The following is a 21,018-nucleotide window of genomic DNA, read 5'->3' as shown; positions in this document are numbered from 1 at the left end:
TTCTATTTTAATGCCTTTCAGAGGTACTCATTATATTTTTTCATCAGAAGTTTTACTACTTTTGTATGTATGCTCATGAGGTTTTTCTATATAAGTTTAAATGCTTCACACATGTATCTTTGACGTTCCCTTTAATGTTTTAAGCCTGACTTACCATTTTGACTCTACACTCACGTGTCTTTTACTTTTCCCCAAGATGTCAGCAGCTGCACTGCCCCTCATGAATGCAAAAGGAGGACAAGCATTTTGTCACCTTATGAACCAAACACAGCCCTGTGCCTTTTGTTTCCAGGTTTTCCAACTATAACTGTATATGCATTCTACCTAAATGTTTAATTAAAGTGCCTTACGGATTGAAGTAAGAGATGTGATTATTCAAATTAAAAGCTCCAGTATAAAGTCCTCAAGTTCTGCAAGTATATTTTGCATAGAACATTGGGGGGTATTTTTTGTTTTATATTACATAGGGAAAAAATATTTTAAGTCTAGTCTGCAGTCTGTACACTTGGATAACCTACATTAAGATTTCCAGTAATAACATGCATATATTCTGGCAGAAAATACTCTTCTAGAAGTAGGAAGATCTGTATCCCTATTTCCTTCATGCTAGCCTGCTTATTTAGAGATCATGTTGATATGCACCTGTAAAACACATGACCAGTGCCTCTTATTGCACAAAGATCCATTTTGGCTGTTCAAAGGACCTCCAGCTGTAACTCCAGTATCTCATGGAATATGATGCCTAATTCTCTATTATTTAGCATGCAGGCCTTCATGACATTATAACATCAACCCTATTCACTCAGTGGAAGTCCAGTTAAAGGTCCTGACACACCAGGAAATGACTCCTTCTTTACTTGTTATACTCTCGAATGACAGAGTACAGTCAAATTTACTGTACACAAGTTTGTGCATGTATCCATGCATATGTAAATCACAAAACATCACAAAAATATATCAAGTTAATAATAAATACACTTATGTAAACCACGGAACATCACAATGAAATTTTATAGTCTTTTACATTTCTGAACTACAGTTGATACTGAGTCCAAAGACTGACCAGATGATCTATAAAAATGTTTAGACTTATTTTTAGATCATTAAAATCAAAGGGCAGTATTGACTTCTATTGTACTAAATATATACAAATTATCAACAGTAACAAAAGACACAGTATGCCACCATAGGATCTTACTTTGATTACAACAGGGGTATTTTATGATTTACAATTTCAGAAAAAGTAACTCTCTGATTTCATATTTTGATATAAAATTCTTTGTCTTGACAACTATTTGTGACAGCTTGTGCATCTTTAATTGAATAATGAAAACAGTGGTTTCACAATTATATTATTTTAGAGCTCTACTGGGAAAAACAAGATAAGTGAATCTTGTGACTGTTTAAAATGATATACAGAGTATGTTCTCCTATAGGCAATAAAAAAAGAAAAAAAAAAAAAAAAAGGCAAAAAAAAGCGGGGGGGCACCCTCTGCAAGATCAAAGTCCAGAAAGAACTGGCACTTAATTTATCATCCTTTACAGACAAAAGACAGCTTTCGTCATTTCAAAAGGATCAGATGTCTTTTATGACAAACTGGGTTTGCAGTTTAATTTACAAATAGAATTCTAAGTAAGCAGTCTTTGCTCTGCCAAGGCAAATGACAAACAGTATAGGTTTTCATTCACGCAGCCCTCAGCAGGATAGAAGAGATTAAAATAAAACTGAAATAATTTAGAGAAAACAAATAAATGTTTCACAAAGTTGAAGAAGATCAAAGCCTGAATTTTCTGACCCCAACTGTACAAGCATTTCTTATTATATTGACCAGTGCCATCAGATCATTAATTAAAAGGAAAGCGCTGGCAGGTGGCAGGGAAGCAGAAGCCGATAATTGGCCCCCTTCTTCTTTTTGCCTTCAAAAACTCTCTCGTTCTTTTGCAAGACATGCCACTAGGCAGACAGAAATGCCTACTTTGTAATATAATGATTAAGATGAGATGAAGAGACTCTTGCGTTTAAAGCAGCTCTGCCTAATGAATGCAGCTAGCTTTATAATTATGATCCTACTTTTACAATAAGGAATATGATGTTCCATTCAGTGTCTCCTCAGCTGTCAAAAAGGTAAAAAATCTCAAATATAGGGGTCTGCACTAGGTGCTTTTCACCCCCTTATTCCTTTTATAGCAGTTAGCAAAACGAGGCAAAAATAATTATGAGTAATTCAAGCACCTATATAAGAAAAAAAGAATGAAATGTCTAAGACTCACCACTTCACCAGGTAGGTTGTTCAGGTCATTAAAAGGGGTTTCTAGAGTGTTTGTGTCAACATTTAGCAAAACCACATCTTCCAGTGATCTACTTTTTACTCTCTGTTAGGAAGAAAAGAAAAATACTGGAAAAACAATTTACTATGGTGTCCTCCTGAAGTACATTACTCTTATACTGTGCTAAATTACAAATGATGATTTTATACAAAGGACAGTAATGGCAAAAAACATTTGGAGCTTTAGATGTAGAATTTGGGAATTTGAGACAGCATTCAGAGTAGCTTTTAAAAATACTTCCTGTTCTTCAAACACTAAGGTTATATTAATAATCTCTGAAAGGAATATTTACAGAATACAGTTGAATATATTGGATAAATATATATTGGAACTACACATGCCTTGTACCAACATTTCATTCTCTCATATTTGCGAAAAACAGATAGGATGTTAATCATATAATCAGATGAAAACCAGAAAAAAGTACAATTATTTGCACATTTATGTAAGTACCAAGCATGTGATGCCCACTATTACCACAGAAGAATGGATAAAATGCTTTTTCATCAGTGTACTTGGCTAGCAGCTAAGAATTAAACAATTTGTTCCTTTCAGGAAAAAGGGATAGACCTCTCTTCTATATGGTCCTACAATAATACATAATAATGCAGTGCAGGAAATAATTCCTGAAGGAACTGACTTCTTTTTTCAGGGCAGATCTTTCAGTTCCATTATTTCCATATTGAATAAGAAAAAGCATCCTAATCAAGATATTACAACTGATGCATGCAGGTCATAATGATTTGGGAGCACAGAAGGCTGTGGCTGGAGCTGAGAAGCATAGATGATGTAGGAGGCCTTTTTTTGGAAAAACAAAAGTGCTGGTGGCTCAGGGAAGAACCCACCCCATCACCTTAGCAGATGTGACTTGATCCTTAGAAACTGCTTTAGCAAAAGTGCAAATCAAATAATGTTCCCAAATCAATTATCTGCTCTGCATGATAATCAGATGGCACATGTAGGCTTCACAGCATAATCAAATGGTTATGGAAAAAAGCAAAACTACTTCTTACCCATCTATTATGTACCAGTCAGGTGAGTTCTACTGTGTTGCTTAACATTCAAATCTTTAAAAGCCATCTCTTGTTTTTTGGCAAAAAAATACTAATTTCTAAATTAATAGCTAGAAATGTTACGGGATGTAGGTTAGATGCAAGTTTTCAGAGAGACAGGAACATGAATTATTTGGGAAATGACAATGCCAAAATCTGAGGACTGTGACTCCAAAATAAATTTTACCTGTTCCTGAAAAATAAATTTTTCCTCATTATTGGGAAAATCTGTTGCTAAAGTACTAAAAGGCAGGAAAATAGCTACCACTGACCTATTAATAAGACAGAAAATCATGATGTAGAGCTACAGGTCTTCATAAAACACTACAAACATAAGATTTCAGTGAGAGACATTTTTCACTTAGTAAAGCAAATGAAGCTCACATTTTCTAATTCTGAGTGCTAAAATACAGGGATTTTTTCCTAAAGCATTTCCATTACAATTTTTTTACAGCACACACCCCCCATGTTTCCCAGTACACAGAAGTGGACAGTAAACTTACCTCTATCAAGCTTAAGTGGACACCAATTAGGTAAGGCATCGGTGCACTGAAGGAAAGGAGCGGAAAACATCAAGTTTTAAGTACAACACTAATGGAGTATTTGAAATCTTGGCACATAAGACCTAGTAAACAGTCACTGTTTAAGACAGTATTAAATGAACACAGTTGCTACAGGAATGTTTACTAGACAAGGAATATTTGTTTTACTCTGCAGTAAAGATGAAGACAAAATAAAGGATGCTGCTGCAAACTATGAGGCATGAGCAAGGAGGCACCACAGCTTTTCCTCCAGACCTAGTTCCAATAACTGACCACATTGAGCTAACCCAGCAAATGCTCCCAAAGTGGGCTGGTTCTAAAACACCAGTGGGAGGACATGGTCCTGGTCACCATCACCACAGTGCAACACAAATATCATTACCACCAGTTTTGGTTCTGAAACCCTCCCCTGGCAAGCCTTTGCAAGCTGCATAATATCCTTTTTAACTCAAAATAATAAACTTCTCCTTTCCAATTTCCGTAAGACAAGGAACTATATTCTCCAAATAGAACAAATATCCACACAAAGCCACTGCAATAAGACTTCCTGCAGAATGCAAGCAAGAAACTGAATTAGGCTTATGTATCACGGTTTCCTACAATCTTCTGTTCTGGCAACAACTGGCTAAGAATATACTCAGTGTCCAGCACTGAAGGAAAAAGCCTCCAACAATCACCATGAGACTTTTGGTTACTGTGAAATTACTGACAATATTCACTCCCAGAGAAGTAAGCAATTGACAGGCTAGTTTAGGCAACTCAATGGGAAATGAATCACTAACAGACCACAGAGAAAAAATACTAAATAAAAGCAATCGCTGAAAAATAATGGAAGGCAAGGTACACAACTCACACACAGTAATTTCTCTCATGGCAATAATTTGATCACAGATGTGAGCCAGTGGCACTGACTGATTGGTGACTGAATTCCCAAGGATGGGCAAGGTTTCAGTGCACCAGTTCATGTGGTCTCATCCATTTGGTGCCACCTCTGGGACCACAAAAAGCAATTCTCACTTGCCTACAACTACAGCCCATTTTAGAAAAATCTGTACACTCTATGGATTATATGGATTAGCCAATTGCTCTCATTAACAATGTCCCACAGGTGAGGATCAGTGCAAAAAAAAAATCCAAACAAAAACCAACAAACAAAACCAAAAACCCAGCCCGACTGAGGCCCAAACAAGATTTCATGGTGTCTATGATATCAAAATATAGGTTTGCTGAAATTGCAAACTGTCATGGCTTAAGGTTTCTGGGCAATGGGGCTTCCAAAAAGGGAAAGAGGCCTCTATTTTTCCACACATCTTTTTCTTAGCCCAATATTGACAAAATTTAGCACTTCCTGATGACTTCATTCAGGCTAATCCTTATGTCTTTGTGAACTAAACACAAATTACATGGACTTATAAACGAGTGTCACTCCAGAGCAGACATCCATATATATTCAGAGAGGATTTGAACAGCTTTAAACCTCTCTATAGATTAAAGAATGCTTTGTACTATGTAATGTATTTAACCAAGCCAGGAAGAATGATTATGGCTGGCACATTACTGAGAATTCTGCTGCAGAATATGCAGCAAAACAGATACTCAGGTTCCTCATATCAGATATCTGTGTTACAAATAATGTGAACAGGCAAAACTACAGTGGAACCAAGTGCTATGTCATGTATGGATTTTATGCACACTGGTTTTCTCATACATCAACACTGTGCCAGTAGCTTCATCACGCCTGTGCTGACTTAAGATAGCTGATGATTCACTCCATTAATAAATCTGCCATTAAAAAGGGAAGCATATAGCCCTTTTCTCTACAGAACAAAGCAACAGCTACACCATTTCAATTTTGAAGTTAACAGAATAAAGGCACAAAGCACATCTTGAAAATGGATGAAATAAAAACTGCAGGCATGGAAAGTCAATTTAATCGTTTTCAGCAAAAAGTAATTTCATTACTGCTGGATTCTGAAGTCTTAACAGCAGAGGACTGTAATATGCACATGAAATTGCTTACTACGATACTACTGGGAGCTGCTATAGAGTTTTTCTCTTGCTTATGCATTTTATCACCGAAAATATCAATCAGTGGTATCACTGCCCAAAATAATTACTATGTTATGCAAAACATCCAAGTTAATTGGAAAATAATTGCCCCATTCTCACGAAAACAGGCGTATGTATATCCTAATTCAGAAAAGACAAAATCTCATAAAGACCTACTGCAATTGTAACTCGAATTTTCTGATTGCATTACATTCTCAACAGAGCACCAGTATAACAGATGCTTTATCATCCACAAACAAAACTGGCATATAGTCTAATACTGGTGATTTAGTTTGCCAAGATATTAGACAGAAATTCCATTAAATTAGCTTTGTTCTTAAAAAAAAAAAATTATTCAAATATAATTACTGTATCAATGCTCAAATTTAATTTTTGTAAGAGTTTTCTTGAAAATCAGCCACCCACTCCACTGAGCGCAACAGTCTCCTTTTACTTACTTAAATGTAGAAGAGAAATCAATTTTTTATAACATAATATAAAACTCAATTTTTTATTAACTGTGCAGCAGATTTTTTGCTGCAGCTACAACGAATATTACTTTCTCAGCCTATATTTTGCTATCTTTTAGGAAAAATAAATTTCTTACATCTCCTTTTTTGGCTGGTCACTCCAGTTCTCACACTGGAGCTCCCCTAATGGCACTCAAGGCCGAGCTAAGCTGCCTGGGGGTACAAAACCCCTCCTGAAGCCCAGGGTCAGACACTCTGGTCTCACGCTGGAGCTTGGCACTCCTGAGGGTGCTGCAGTCCACACCGACACTCCAGCATCATCTGTTACATTAGCTCTAAATCCAGCCTGTAAATCAGGCAGCAGGACAGAAATTAATAGATTTTTTTTTAAATTAAAAAGGCAAGTGGAAGTATTGAAATAATTTTAATATAGCCTTGTTTTGATTGAAGATACATTTTTCTTTTTTCTTGCCTACAAAATGTACCAGCTAGGCACTTTATGTAATTTATCAAAGTCTAACCCCACAGAATTGTATCCTTTATCTTGATGATATTATGAAGATTCTTAGTCCAACTAATAGGAAAAAAAAAAAGTGGATTTCTCTCAAAATATGCTATATGATTAATGTGCAAAAAAAAAAAAAAGGCTACAGAATCAGGCCTATCTTTAACAGATTATAATATATTTTATCTTTGTTTTAAAAAAGCCTTACTTCCACAGAATGAACAAATTATTCAATTGATATTTCCCTACTTCATATACTTGAATGCCATTTCAGAACAACACTAAGAAAATGAGAGTTCATGGGAGACATCCAACAAGTCCAAGTGAAACAGTGGCAATGAAATTTCTAGGTATGAAAATGCATGCTGAGCTAAAATGGCACTTTTATAAAATGAACTTTGCTTATCAAAACGACATCAAAAATAGAAGTAGGCAAAATAACTTTAGCATTCTTTTATTAATTTTTAATTGGCATGATCCTGTTGGACTGCAAACTAGGTCAGGCCTGCTACAAACTTTGACCTTAAGAATTCATCAAGATTTTTTAACTTGATGTATTATATACCTATGCGGAGAACATTTATTTACTGTTAATACACCAGAACATGAGGAAAGCTAAGTCATTTATGTGTTTTTATTACATTTTTCCAACCCGTCTCACAAAAGAACCATTCAGATGAACAGAAAGAGAAATGTAAATGCACAAAAATCTGAGTCAAAAGGTCTGAATTACTGTGATAAATTTATCAGTTGTGCATTTCTTTTCATGAACTTTACGTTTTCTTCTGAACATCTCTAAAACAGGCGAACTTTCGTCTCCACTCTATTGTACTACTGTGAAAAAGAATAAGGGATATAAATTAATTTTACAAGTTTAAGAAACTCCATGCTTCTTTGTAATGAGTGAAAAAATTTCTCAGGTCATGCCACAGTGACCTAGAATCCTAACTATTATCATCGTCACATGGAGCTGTGTACAGCATCTAACATTTTTATTTCTGGAAACATTATCTGGGCTTAGAAAGGGAAATAAAAAATCTTCTCGTATTCAGGATGCACTCTACAGGGTACAGCTTGCATAAAGGTGTTAATCTGCCTTCTGAGGACAGCATTTTTGGATGATCTGAAAAATTACAAAGGTTCTGGCCGTAAGTTTGAATAATAAAAAAACTAAAACACACCCAAGTTCTACCCCATCTTGGTATATTTTATCAAAGGCAGAAGGAGAAACAATTACAACAGAGTTTCTTCAAAAGAAAACTGTCCTTAAAGATGAAAGGTTTAGCTGTATTTGTAAGTAAAAGGAGGGGTTGGAGAAGAACATTTGTTTTCTTTTCTAAATCAACAAATAATATACAGGTGAATTGTAAGAACTACCACAGAAAAAATATATACCATGGACAAATACTGTGAACTTCAGGAGAAACTATCAAAGACACTTAAGGAAACAGTGAGGATTTGTTTGAAAACAAAACTTCAGTAGACTAGATGGAGTTCACTAGAACAGCAATACATTCGTAGGTTTGAGGGGGAAAAACGCCAAACCAAAACCAACAACATAAAGCCCAGCAAGCATATAAACATAATTTATTTCTATGAAGAAAACATAGGCTTAGCTTGCTAAGTTGCTGGCTGGGACTCAGGTTTTATATATAGTAAAAATAATTCCTAATCTCTAGAACAGCTTGAAATGGTTCATTTTTCCATAACAGACCCAGAGGGTCTAGGTAAAGTGAAAATCTCCAGGGACAGATATTCCTGCTTAAAGGGAAAACGGAAACTCTCATTTGTTATCTCTGCCACTACTCTGAATAAAAGCAAGATATTGTGCAAAATAGGCATGTGGAAACATCATCCTCTTGAAGGATCAGAAGTGAATAAAAAAGTGGTTCTTGTTCAACTTAAAAATATGCCAAAACCACAAAATCTGTCACGTGAACAGAAACCCATCAGGAGAAGCAGAATTCTTATTATAAAAATTTTGGAGTCCCAAAAGGAGTTTTTAAGCTCTTCTGGGAAGGCACTGGCTAGAATCCTGAGCCTGGCTGAGTTAAAATACAAATACTAAATCACTGATGAATACTAACATCTGATTGTGGAAAAAATTATCAGCGTTTTTTTGAATGCTTCTAGAAGTATAATGTATTTCAACTTAAAATAAAAGCCAAATAAAAGAACATGTAACATGTTTGCATTTAAATTATTGCATGAATTCTCTTACCAATAAAACAGAAACAGTTCTTACAAACAGGATTCTAAATGCTGCACTAATAGCAATCAGCAGTGTAATTCAAGATACCAATTCAAACACCGCATCAAGGCATGCTGGAATATCCCTAGTCAAGTCATCACTTAAGCACTGGCCTAAGTGCTTTCATAAACTGTATGTTCAGTCACACTAAAGAGTCAGTGTTTTCATCAGTTACTCAGAATTCTAAAACAGGTAAGAATCTCAGAAATGGGGATAACAGGTTAGCTATCTTACCAGCAGTAGTCCAGAAGATGTGGAGGAAGCACTGGGATGTAAATATGTTGCCAATACATTGGATATAACAATGCAGCTGACGCATGAACACAAGCAGTTAACTAAAAATAAAAATATACACACAGAATTGGCAACAAAAAAACCCATGAATAAAAAGAAAATACAAAATCTTAAATTAACTTTAGACACGCAAAAATCTTAACTTTCCCAAACCATCTATTATATAATTTTGTAAATTACTCCGAATTGCCAAAACACATCCACAAAGAACTCTGATGTATGTATATAAGCACAACATCTGCAAGAAGGCAGGCTAACAAGTTAGCTCTCCCTGCTCAGCTATTTCCTTGGAAAAAGGGAAATAATCATTATTTACTTGATGCAGTCATGGTCAAACATGAGCACTGCCATGAACACACAGGACTGAAGTGCACCCCAGTTTCACTTGGTTCCACTGAATGGGAAAGACTCAGGGGAGTTTTCTGGTCCCCATTTCTGCTATTTTTAACTGGAATTGATCTGAAGCTGCAAAAAGTCACAGAACAGCACTAAACTCAAAAGCAGCATTAACTTCTGTTTGTGTCACTATCTTGATTTCCAAACTATCTTATAAAAAAAAAATCAGAAGTGAATATTCCCTGTAACAGCAAAGCAGCTTAATTACAATCTTCCAGAACTCCCTTCCCAAAGCAGAGACTTCCAAGCCCGGCACAAGGGTCATGGAAAATGAAGGAATCCTTGACCAAGGAGGTGCTATGAACTGCTTACCACCCTAAATGGACACCTCTGGTTTTCTAAAACAAACAAAAAACCACCACTTTACCCCCAAAACAAAGAAACAAATAAGTATGGGATTCATTAGACATGAGGCCAAGTTCATTCCACAAGTGAGCAAAATAATCTTGCAATATGTAAATAATTCAAATTTGATCTATCTTTGCTACAAGGGAGTCTCTCAAATTTCATTATTTTATTATGCAGGCACAGAGTTGCAAGAGAATGAGAAACAATCCAGACAGTTCAAAACACAGTTGCCTATACCCATCCCATGTAGCACTGCAAACCTCATCGAAAAAGGGAAAAAAATTTAAGAGAATGCCCCACGTAGAAGTTACCAAGCTGATGGAAAAGAAGAGGCTGTCCTAATGTTTTATATCACAACAAAATTACTACCTGAGTTTAACTTGATAATAGCACTGTTTATTAGACACGATCTTTCACAGTAACCAAACAAAGAGCAAAAAATAAAATGTAAATCCTGCCCATATAGCAAGTGCTAAAACATTATGGATTTTACAGGGCAAAAAAAAAAAACAACCCTCTTTGTGGAACAGATCAGCACTTAAAGTGTTCACATCCTGGCTGTCTTGGACATTTAGATTTGTAAATAAAAAAATTACACTACTATTTTGTACACGTATTTTTACACTAAAAATGAAAAAAAAAAAAAGCAGTTATAAGACCATTGCAGCAGAAATTACAGACAATTACAATTTGTGCAGCCTAGTTCGCTCAGCCCTCAGATTAATATAACACGATTAAATATGGAAAAGAAGAGGGTCTGAAAGCTCCTGAGGGATATCATTAGGGCAAATTGCCAAAGAATGAAACATGAGCCAGTCAGGAGAGTCTGGAAGCTGCAGTGGTACCAAGGGACTTGAATGTTCGACAGTTGGAGCTTCAGTAATGTGTGAACTGCAGGTTAAGGTATCAGGAGACTCTGCTCACTGACACACAGAATGTCACTATTGACCAGCGAGCTGCCCGAGCCTGACAGCTACACAGCAGAAAGCCAAGGATATCATAATTCCCTATTTAAACTCTTCCTTGCACATTAACATCTCCTTTCTTAGCTTTACACCACATTTCCACAATTACTCTCATTTTGGACTTATAATAATGGGTATTTTAATAATTACTGGGTTGTTTCTATGAATTTATTTGGGTGAAGAAATAAATTAGTACCTTCTCCCTCTTCTACACAGTGGGATTTATGAGGTTTATTTCCATATTATCTATGTTGTTGAAGTAACACTAGTGTTAGCACAGTCCAGCTCAGCATTGTGGTTTTGCTCTTTCACTCAGAATGGATATGGCATTATTAATTATTATGTCCACATACTTCTGTACACAGTATATAACATAAATTTCAAACCACAACAACCTATAGAAAAATCAGCATTTCATGTATTTCACTCAGAGGCTGAAAGAAAGCTGAGCATACAGTTATACAGGATATCCCCTGATGTATACAGTCGCCTCCTCCTCCTCTTAATAGGCATTCTTAAATTATGAATTAAGATGACTATACTATTTGCATGAAGAAATTTCCCTATCTTATGCATGTCTGTTATATTCTAATTTTCACTTTAACAGAGGGACTATGCAATTCCTTAAAAACATCTGAAGTTTTGTCAGCTTGTTTTATAATCTGTATTTTAGTGTGGCACTCCCACTAGCATCTATTTACCATTTATAGTTCTTTAATCTACTATTTTTTTTTTTAATTTCTAGCAGGACATTTGATTACGTACACATCAAGCTTTTGTTGTACTGTTCATTGCTTTTCTATTTAATAACACCTTACTGTAAGATCTTATTTAAACATTTCCCTCTATGCTGCTGTAGCACGTTTCCAAACATTTTAGTATGCCATGAATATGTTTTATAGTTTCCTGTTTACAGCCTGTAACACAAACAGCTATGGGATTGTGCTGCTCTTCAAACTGTGCCACATTTTATTATTCTGCCAACTCTGCCTTTAAGCAAATACTGATAAGATAATTATGGATTTCATATTAAAATTTGCATACTTGGTGTAAAAAAAAATCCCTTTTTTGCTTTTTTTGCTGTTTCAATAGTGACTGCTTTTCTCAAATGCATTAGTTATTTAAATAACCTTCCTGTTTAAGTGAAACATCCACTCCACAGATCAGAATGGGAACTGCTGTGAACCCTGAACAATGCTGCACATCTTAAGGAACCAGGCAGTTCAGGAGACCTGAAAAGCCAGGTACCAGAGAGAACTCAACCATTTGCATCAGAACTCCACAGACGTGACACCGGATTTGGGGGTGTCCAACAGTGTCCATGCACGGGAGCAAAGCCTGGCAGGCACCTGCTAAAGGCTGCAGGGGACATCCTCAAACACAGCACCCAGCACAAGCTCCCAGGCAAAGAAATGAGAGTCTGTTGCTTGACTGAGTGAGGATACCTTCTGCAGAAAACAATTCCTTACACTATTTAGGCACAAAATATCTCTCTGGAGTCTGTCTGGAGACTGCTATCTATTCCAAAAGGAATTAACAAGAACTACCTTGAAAAGATATGTCACAGATCATAAAAATCAAAAGAGGTACACATTCTCCTAAATTATCTTGAAGTTTTCCTCAGTAGACATTCTCCCAAACCATCCTGAAGTTGTCCCCAACACTGTGTCCAACACTATCTGTTCTTCTATTGACAACTGGATATAAACACCAACTGTTGAACTGTGATTCCTTTTACAGGTAGGTTTTACATTAAAGGCAAAAGCCTCTGTCCAATAAAATTTGCTGTATGTTTATGTATGCACACAGATATATCATTGCACGACTCTGTGGTTTGGTGTAAAATCTTAAATTATAGCAGATGAATGCTGCAGAACCTAGTTTCTGCAAATCTCATAATTTATTACCTGGGTTGAGGCAAAAAATTATGTCAAGACATCCTCCTGTTAGTTCCTTTCATTACAAAAGATCTACTAGAGCTGTGTTTCCATCCATAAAAAACAGGCAGACAGTTTTCAAGCAAAGTTTTTGTCAGCTGAAACTCATTTGCCAACACTCAACAGAAGTTCTAATACTTTTGCTTCCATCCAATGTTGATATTTAGACTGTATTTCTCCATTTCACAGAATGTCTTTTAGTTAAACAACTTTTATTTTCAGAAATAAATCTTATCTTTTTAAAATTGGTTTAAATAATGTGGTTTTAAATTACATCAACAGCATGAGTCAAATTATTTGAATTAGTTAAAAGCAAAATTTTAATGTTCAACCCTTTACAAATAAACACATCTAATTTGAAATCGCCAACATTTGCACTGGGCATAAGAAGCTTTATGTCTTTTTCCGTCAGTAATAGGCTTATTAATAGTACCGAGTCCAAATGAAAGTTTCAGTCTGTTTCTGATCTCTCCTGATAAGATGCTACAGGCAGAACCAACATGTGAGCTTTCATATACTGCAAGGAAAATAATTGGTGTTTTCTCCAGAGGTCTCCAGTGATTCTGGTAAAATCATTTTTATTTTTGCCCCTGCAAAAAAAAAATTTCTGAAACTAGATGCCCACTGAAAATACAGTCTCTCCAAAGAGAGGGACACCACATACAGTTTGTTAGCAAAATTCATTATTGGGTGACAGAAAATTGACTACTACCAAATCTCAACAAGACTGAAACAAGGTCCAAATTCTAGAGAATGATGAGTTCCTTTCTACCTTATGGCAATAAGCAGACAGTTGGGAAGGCTGTTGCTCAAAATCTATGCAGTAATGAACACGAACAGGCAGGAGAAGTTTTAGTTCAAGACTTGATCAAAGCAGGTTTACCTGCTCCTGGGAACACAAAGAGTGCAGCTCCTCCCCTCCCTCACGTGGATGCAGTAATTCTGATGTGTGTATCTGCTACCCCAATGCTCACTTCTACCAATGAATCTTTCTGCTCTGTATTTCAAAGGGACTGGTCCCTTTTTGTGTTGATCTCTCTTCCTTTTCCTCATTTCAGGTCTTGCTGAAACACTGTGACATGTCTGGACCCACACTACTTCACCTAAAACATTTTCTGCAGACTCACAGATAATGCTTATTTGATACCTCTTATCCACATAATTTCAATGAGTAACATGAAAATACCTTTATCCTGCACAAAAGGTACCTTGGCAGTTTGCTTCTATAAATTACTTTCTTCAAAGCCTTTTCTATAATCAAAGGTAAAAAGAGAGGAAGAGCATAGGTGGCAAGATTTGCACACATTGCAATGCACAAACAAGAAAGACAGAAACTGATTAGCAGAATCTTGTCAGAAAGCCAAAAACAGCAACAGAAGTTAAACAAATGCTAAAGTAAAATTAACCTGTGATTCTATAGAACCTTTCAAAATCTACTGTAAGCAACTAAAGAACTACTGTGATAAAAGCATTTCCTGAAAAATCGTCAAACACTGTCAATCTCTGTCAACACCATGTCCAGAAATGGGTACTGGTGTGCTCTCTCCCTCCTCCCTCACAGTCCCAATGGGCCAAAGAACTGCTTCCCTCCCACTGCCTTGACCACACATATGTTGAAAGAAGCCCAAGATTCTGTTTAGTTTAGTTATCTCATCTACTCATTAATACCTACAGCAACAAACCCTAGGGGATGGGTCACTGTTTTACCACAATTACAGCAGTCACCATCAGCCTGGACCAACCCTTGGGGCTCCTTCCCCAGTAGTCCCAGTTCACAAGAATTACAGAGAAACAGTCTGCTTCCCGAGAGGGGAACAGTTGCATAGGTGAAAGGAAGCCTCTCCTCTACATCATTACAACTCCTAAATTAAACTAACTTTATCTTAGAGGGGCAAACACATCTAAATCCTGTTTGATTGAGAATGAGATAAGGCCCCAAACTCGTAACAGATGCTTAACATTTGTGGAGATCTACCTTTCCATCCACTTCTTGGATGGGAGGCAGGGCAGGGGAAGACTGTTGGGGAGTGAAAGTGGGAAGGGAGATCTTGTGCCAGTTTACAAGAGAGGATAAATCTATTCCCAGCTCTAAAGATTAAACAGTCAGACTAAATGATAAACCTAGCTGATTCTGCCAGCACTGGTGAGAAATCAGTGAGGAAAAAAAAATCAGCAACAAAAGAGAACAGAATATATTGTCCAAGCCATGATATGCACAGCCACTTCCATGCAATTCTTTAATTTAGCTCCTGGCTAATCATTTTCCATCTGCCATCCCCATAATCTTTAGGAAGAAAAAGAGGGAGGACCTTAAATGAGCCACAATGTATTTTCTTTCTGTTGGCAAGACGAAAATCCTGTTCTCCTCTCTCACAGAAGGGAGAGAGAAAGAGAAATCTATTTCCAGTTACCAGATGAATATTTTAACTTTTTCCCTTCTAAAAATTAAAGATGTAAAAGAAAATACTTATATAAAAAACTTATTTTCTCCCTGAATTGCTGTTGGTTTTTTTTAGGATTATTCACTTCCTTTTATAATTTTTTCTGGGGGAAGGAAAGGGAAGAGATGAGTGTTATTCATGATTTTGACAGCACTTCATACACAATCAATTTCATTCTTTTCTTGCAGTTCTTGATTCACAAAGCAACATTATGGCATCATTCTTGTGCATTAGCTTGGAAGAGAAAAGAGAAGACTGCAGACAGGGCTTGTTCCTTGCCCATGGCTCCAGGAGTGACATGCTTCCCAATAACGGAAGCTGAGCAGAAAATAGAATTGAAGTGGTAGTAGACAGGTGAGTGCTCAACAAGGAATACCACTGACATACTGTGCCCACACCAGGGACCCACAGGCACTTACAGAGATAATCAGAGGTGTCTATATAACAAAGTAGGTGTGGGTGCAGAGGAAAAAACATGTAACTTCATTCAGTTACTCACTATTGTCATACCACAAAGGTTTTTGTATTTTTCATAGGTTGAAAATGAAACTCTTGGAAGTCAATCATCAGGTTTTATCCCTAAAACCCTAGAGACTGGGTTAACAGCATGTCTCTTTTGATACTCATTTATCCTATAATAAAGCATATATAATAAGCATAGTTATATGCTTCATTATATCATCTGCTCAAAAATTGCAGTTTCCTCACATTTCTTCATTTCATCTCTGTATTTTCTTGTTTGTTTATTCTCATTTTGGCATTCATTTATTGCCTAAGTTCTTTATCTGCTCCTCACTCACAAAACCATAGAACACCAAAAATATATACATCTTTGTGTCTCTTTTCCTGACCATCTCCTTGATGCCCCCTTTCCTTCTTCCTTTATTTTATGACCCATCTCCATGGAGGAAGAGCTACCCTCCCATAAAATGAGGGGGTTCTGCAAATGCTTCTCACCTCTGAAAGGAGAGCTTCCAGGAAAATCACTTTTATTAACACTTCCTCCTCCAAAAGAGCTCCATGGCATGTTGTTCTGCCACCCACTAATTAAGCAGCAGGGACAAACTTCCTTGTGAATGGCTTACTTAAGACAATTTACTGTAGCAAGAATAGAGATAACCACCAATGATGATATAGCTCATCTTATCATTGGTGAATTGAGTGGGAAAAAAGAGTGATACAGCAGTAGCAAGTATGAAAAGGGGAAATACTGCCATACCAGCATACCAGAACAAGGGCTTGTATTACACTCATTCACCCTCCAGCAACTCCTCCTCACTTTTGCTTCACACGACCACCAAATGACTTCAGTGGTGCTTTTTGTAGGGGGAGAGACAGTTCTGCTCAACAGAATAAGGACTCTTTCCCTTTCAGTTCCCCTCAGCCCAGCCACAAAGGACTCAGCTCCTAAAGGCTTCTCTCAAGAGTCCCAAAGCACTGCAGCAGTGCCCACACTGGCTCTATACAGGACTTAGTCCCCTCAGGTTCTACTGAATTGCCAAAAGTCATATGAAAAAGAAACAACATTGCCCCAGATTGACTCAGTCTTGGAGCTTTCTTTTTCCCGCAAGTGTTAGGAAGGGAAAAATTAAATTCTGGAGCTAATTTGTAGACCTGTCTCTCTACATGCCTTTTCTTTTTACAGTGTGGATTTTTGAGGTTTGGGATTTCAATTTTTTTTTTCTTTTTCTTTTTTTTTTTCTTTTTGGTTGTTGTTGTAACACGCCGTAATGGAGTTCTTCATGTTTTACACAGATGGCAGGTAACAGCAATTTCCAACTATTTACTGGCTTTTTCCCTCCCACTCTCATTAAAAAGATTTTTTTAACCACACATTTCAATTTCTTTTCACAAATTCTTTAAGTAATTATTTCTCCTAATATTATACTGTGGCAATGAGAAAGCTATTCTAAACTTCAAGACTGAGACAGCTTTCCAGATCTGGCTGTATATTCTAACCCCACTTTATTTCATAATGCCATCCTGCAGCCTCATTGCTGGAAATGTGTTCCCTACAGATGTCCCAATGGGAACTTAACTGCACCTACAACAGTTTACCCCCCTGCCCAGTTATCTAAGACTGCCTACACATGAATTATAGGAAAAAAAAAATTAAATGCCACTTGTCATTTACTTCCAGACCAAATGGCCTATCTCAGGTCATATTCCAAAATTAATTCCAATTATGCTTCTGGGAGCACAGTGAGTATCAGCAGAATATCCATTCTGCCTTGCAAGTTAATGATAAATTCCCATCCATTTATTGACTTTTAAGAACTAAATTTAGCCCTTGAACACTTCCAGGTCACATGAATTTGAGATATGAATTAAATTTTAAACCTGTAATACTTTTTCCTGAGCAACTACGAACAGTGTGATAGGAGCTGAACAAGACTAATGAGAAAAAAGAATAAAGCAAAGACTCCAATTCACTGAGGGCATCTGGGGGCAACTGTAGAAAGCTCTCTTCCCATGGAAGCAACAGTAAAAGTGATTCCACGAATCTATGTGTATAAATTTATATTCAGTGCTCCTTCACCACCAAAACAAATCTGTAACTTTTGTTGATATTTATGTCTGTTTTTGTAGGGCTACCAAAAAAGAGCCAGCGCCAAGCAGAACTTGTAATCACCACGCTCTGAGACATGCCAGGCTTGTATTTCCCAAAACAAATACTGGTCAAAGCAGAGATAACATTTAGACATTTGCTTTAAAGTGTAGCATCCCTTCCACCTGCCAGTGCCGGCCGCAGAAGATCCAATCTAGTTAGCATATTCCTGACAGGCTGATGAGAAAGCTCCTGTCAGACACTGGCCAGCCGGGTGCTGGAGACGGAGCGCGCAGCCCCAGCTGACTAGTTAGGGAGAGACTGCAGAGGTACAATTACAGAGGCATATGACAAGCTTTCATGCTTGAGTGACTTGAGAACCGATGACATGGCTTTAAACAGCAATCCTTCCTACCTCCGGTCACAAAACAGCAATAAGTCAACTGATGCACTGTTGTAAAATCATGATTTATTCCTTTGCTTTGAATACATGAGAGTGTGGTATGATGTTCTGGTAGACTACCACAGCAGGTGCACTTGGGGCCAAAACATCTAGGGCCTGCCTCCAGCATGCATAAAATCAATGCTGTACCTCAGCCTTCCTGGAAAAGCCAATCCCAGCACTTTAATAATTTATAGAAAGACTGAATTAAAAAATTATTTGTACTGAAACTCATTCAGCTCCATGCAACTAATAAGAATACATGCAGATGCAGTTATGTGTGAGGAAACAGTGCTGTGAAAGAACATACAGCCTGGCATTTAGGAAAGGTCTTCTTTTTGCTGCTAAAATGAAATAACTAACAGCCACTTCTGTGAGTAGATCAATCCCTTTGTTTCATTCATCCTTTCACTTGATCCAAAGCCACATAATTTGTTTCTCTTTCATAGTTTACTGTTCAAAAGCCAGAAATGGTAATTTTTGCTACATACAGATCTTACAGAGCATAATCCTCAGGCTAGCTGAATCCATCTCGTTCTAACACTAAGCCTGAAGCAAGCTGTGAGGTTGGTGATAATAACATTATTAAAGTGGTTGGAAAGTCCAGCTAATAAAGAATCAACAGTTAGGGCAAATAATGACCCAGAAGATACAAGAGAACAGAGTGGTGAGATGTTTCCACTTGTATCTTGGTAGTAATTGGAAAGACTAGCAGACAAATATCTACACCAAAGGAATTTTTAAAGGGAATAAACCCACAGAAAATCAATTTAAAGGGAGATGTAAAGAAAACACAACTGCAAAATTCTGAAGATGTACATAAAAAAAAGCCTGCTTGGCTGAAAGAAAATATAAGCTGAAACACCCTAAAGATGGCCGGTTTTTTTTCCTGTTTTGAGGGTTTCTTTTAATTAAAAAACGCTACCTAACAATTTAAAATAGGCAACCTTATTTTCTTCTGTTTTTTTCCTCTACAGGAAACCCTTTTAAATATAGCATCATGTTTTGCCCCCTTTTATCCATACTAGGGCTGATACTTTACTTGACTATAACGGCAGTATGAAATTTAAAGGGTAGAAATGGTAGACAAAGAATTCCTGAACATAAGTAAGTGCAGTTTTCCATTCCTGGCCCCCACAAGAAGGGTGAGGAGAAAGTGAGCAAGGCCTTGAATTATGCCTTTTGTTATCAGTCACTGCCCTGAGATAGTGAACCGAAACAGAGCCGATAACTTGAAGGTGACATCACAACCCAGTCTCCATGAACTGACATAAACACTTGATATTCAGTTAACCCCAAAGATAAGACAACTCCCTTAACAGAAAGTTGTGTTTGACTGCACTTTTTTTGAACAAATCATCTTTTCTAGTATCAAGCTGTAATTTAGGAATATCAAAACAGGAACTTTGCAACAGAAAGTACCAGTCTGCTGTGGTTTTGTATGCAACACCAAAACAGCACAAAGCTTGCAAAGGTTGATGCCCAAATGCACTCCATTTGCTTACTGTACTACATTAAGCAATCCCCATGTTAAAGAAGAAATATATTTTGTCAAAAACAGATTTAATAATTCTTGGCAATTCAATTAAATTCTTACTGGCAATACTGGAAAGTGTTTCATTAACTTTTTAAACTATATTGCTCTGTAAAAAAGCAAGCCATGCATCACCCCTGTTCTGTTTATGAAAGAGATGAGCAGGCAGCACTTCTGTGAACTGAAGCTCTTAAGAAGCCAGTTATACTTTTCAGTTTTATCAGAACTCAGTAGTGCAAGTGAAAATTAACCAGTCCTGTATCAAAGGTGGATCCAACACGATGTGGCAGTAATTTTGTTCAGCTATGAGCTAAGTAATGCTAGTAGACTGAAAAAGCAACCAGAAAAAAAGTGAAGCTGATGTGGTCTCTCATTTTGGATTTGACCTGCATGCTACAATTTACATTCACAGCTTGGGGACACTCTCCAGCACATCCAAACACCACTACAAGTGTCTGGAAAGTGACATAAATTATTTTCAAGTGAAGACACCAGCAAGATGGCTTTTAATTCATTAAAAGGTTAGGAATCAACAGCCAAAGGTAAACAAAGTGGAAGTTTCTTGCCACCAGAATATTCTATCTGTTGCTGTATAATGACTTCCAAAGAGAAATGTGATCATTTAAATAAGGTGGTCTAGATCAGCACTGTCTAACTCCAGTACTTCCTCTTCTCTTGTCACATCACAGCAATAGAGATCAGCTGAGATGTTCAGCCTAACAAAAACAAGTCCTAAGCAGATCCAAATGTAGGCTGAGAGTACCATTCTAAATCATGCCAAGCAGACGGACACGAGCTCACCTGCAGAATGAATCTTCCACGGGCTCACAGCTGCCATCAGGATTCCTATCTCCTCTCTACTGGAGCAGTAAAACAGGGCTGACTGGGGCATCATTGGAGCTGAGGTTTTTTATTG

General features: G+C 37.0%; 1 protein-coding gene across 1 annotated transcript in view; it reads right to left on the bottom strand.

Annotated features, from left to right (window-relative positions):
- DENND1B (DENN domain containing 1B) overlaps positions 1-21,018 on the bottom strand; it is a 146,068-nt gene that overhangs the window by 45,405 nt on the left and 79,645 nt on the right. Inside the window, exons 12-14 of the mRNA XM_041420702.1 lie at positions 9,432-9,532; positions 3,884-3,929; positions 2,272-2,373 (exon numbers count right to left, since the gene is read on the bottom strand). Coding sequence (XP_041276636.1) covers positions 2,272-2,373; positions 3,884-3,929; positions 9,432-9,532 — 249 coding nt within the window. The remainder of the gene's footprint in view (positions 1-2,271; positions 2,374-3,883; positions 3,930-9,431; positions 9,533-21,018) is intronic.

The sequence above is a fragment of the Onychostruthus taczanowskii genome, unplaced genomic scaffold (genome assembly GCF_017590055.1).
Source record: "Onychostruthus taczanowskii isolate IOZ18803 unplaced genomic scaffold, ASM1759005v1 scaffold65, whole genome shotgun sequence".
Lineage (NCBI taxonomy): Eukaryota > Metazoa > Chordata > Aves > Passeriformes > Passeridae > Onychostruthus > Onychostruthus taczanowskii.
Note: the sequence above shows the minus strand (reverse complement) of the source record. Positions and strands in the feature narration are given on the sequence as shown.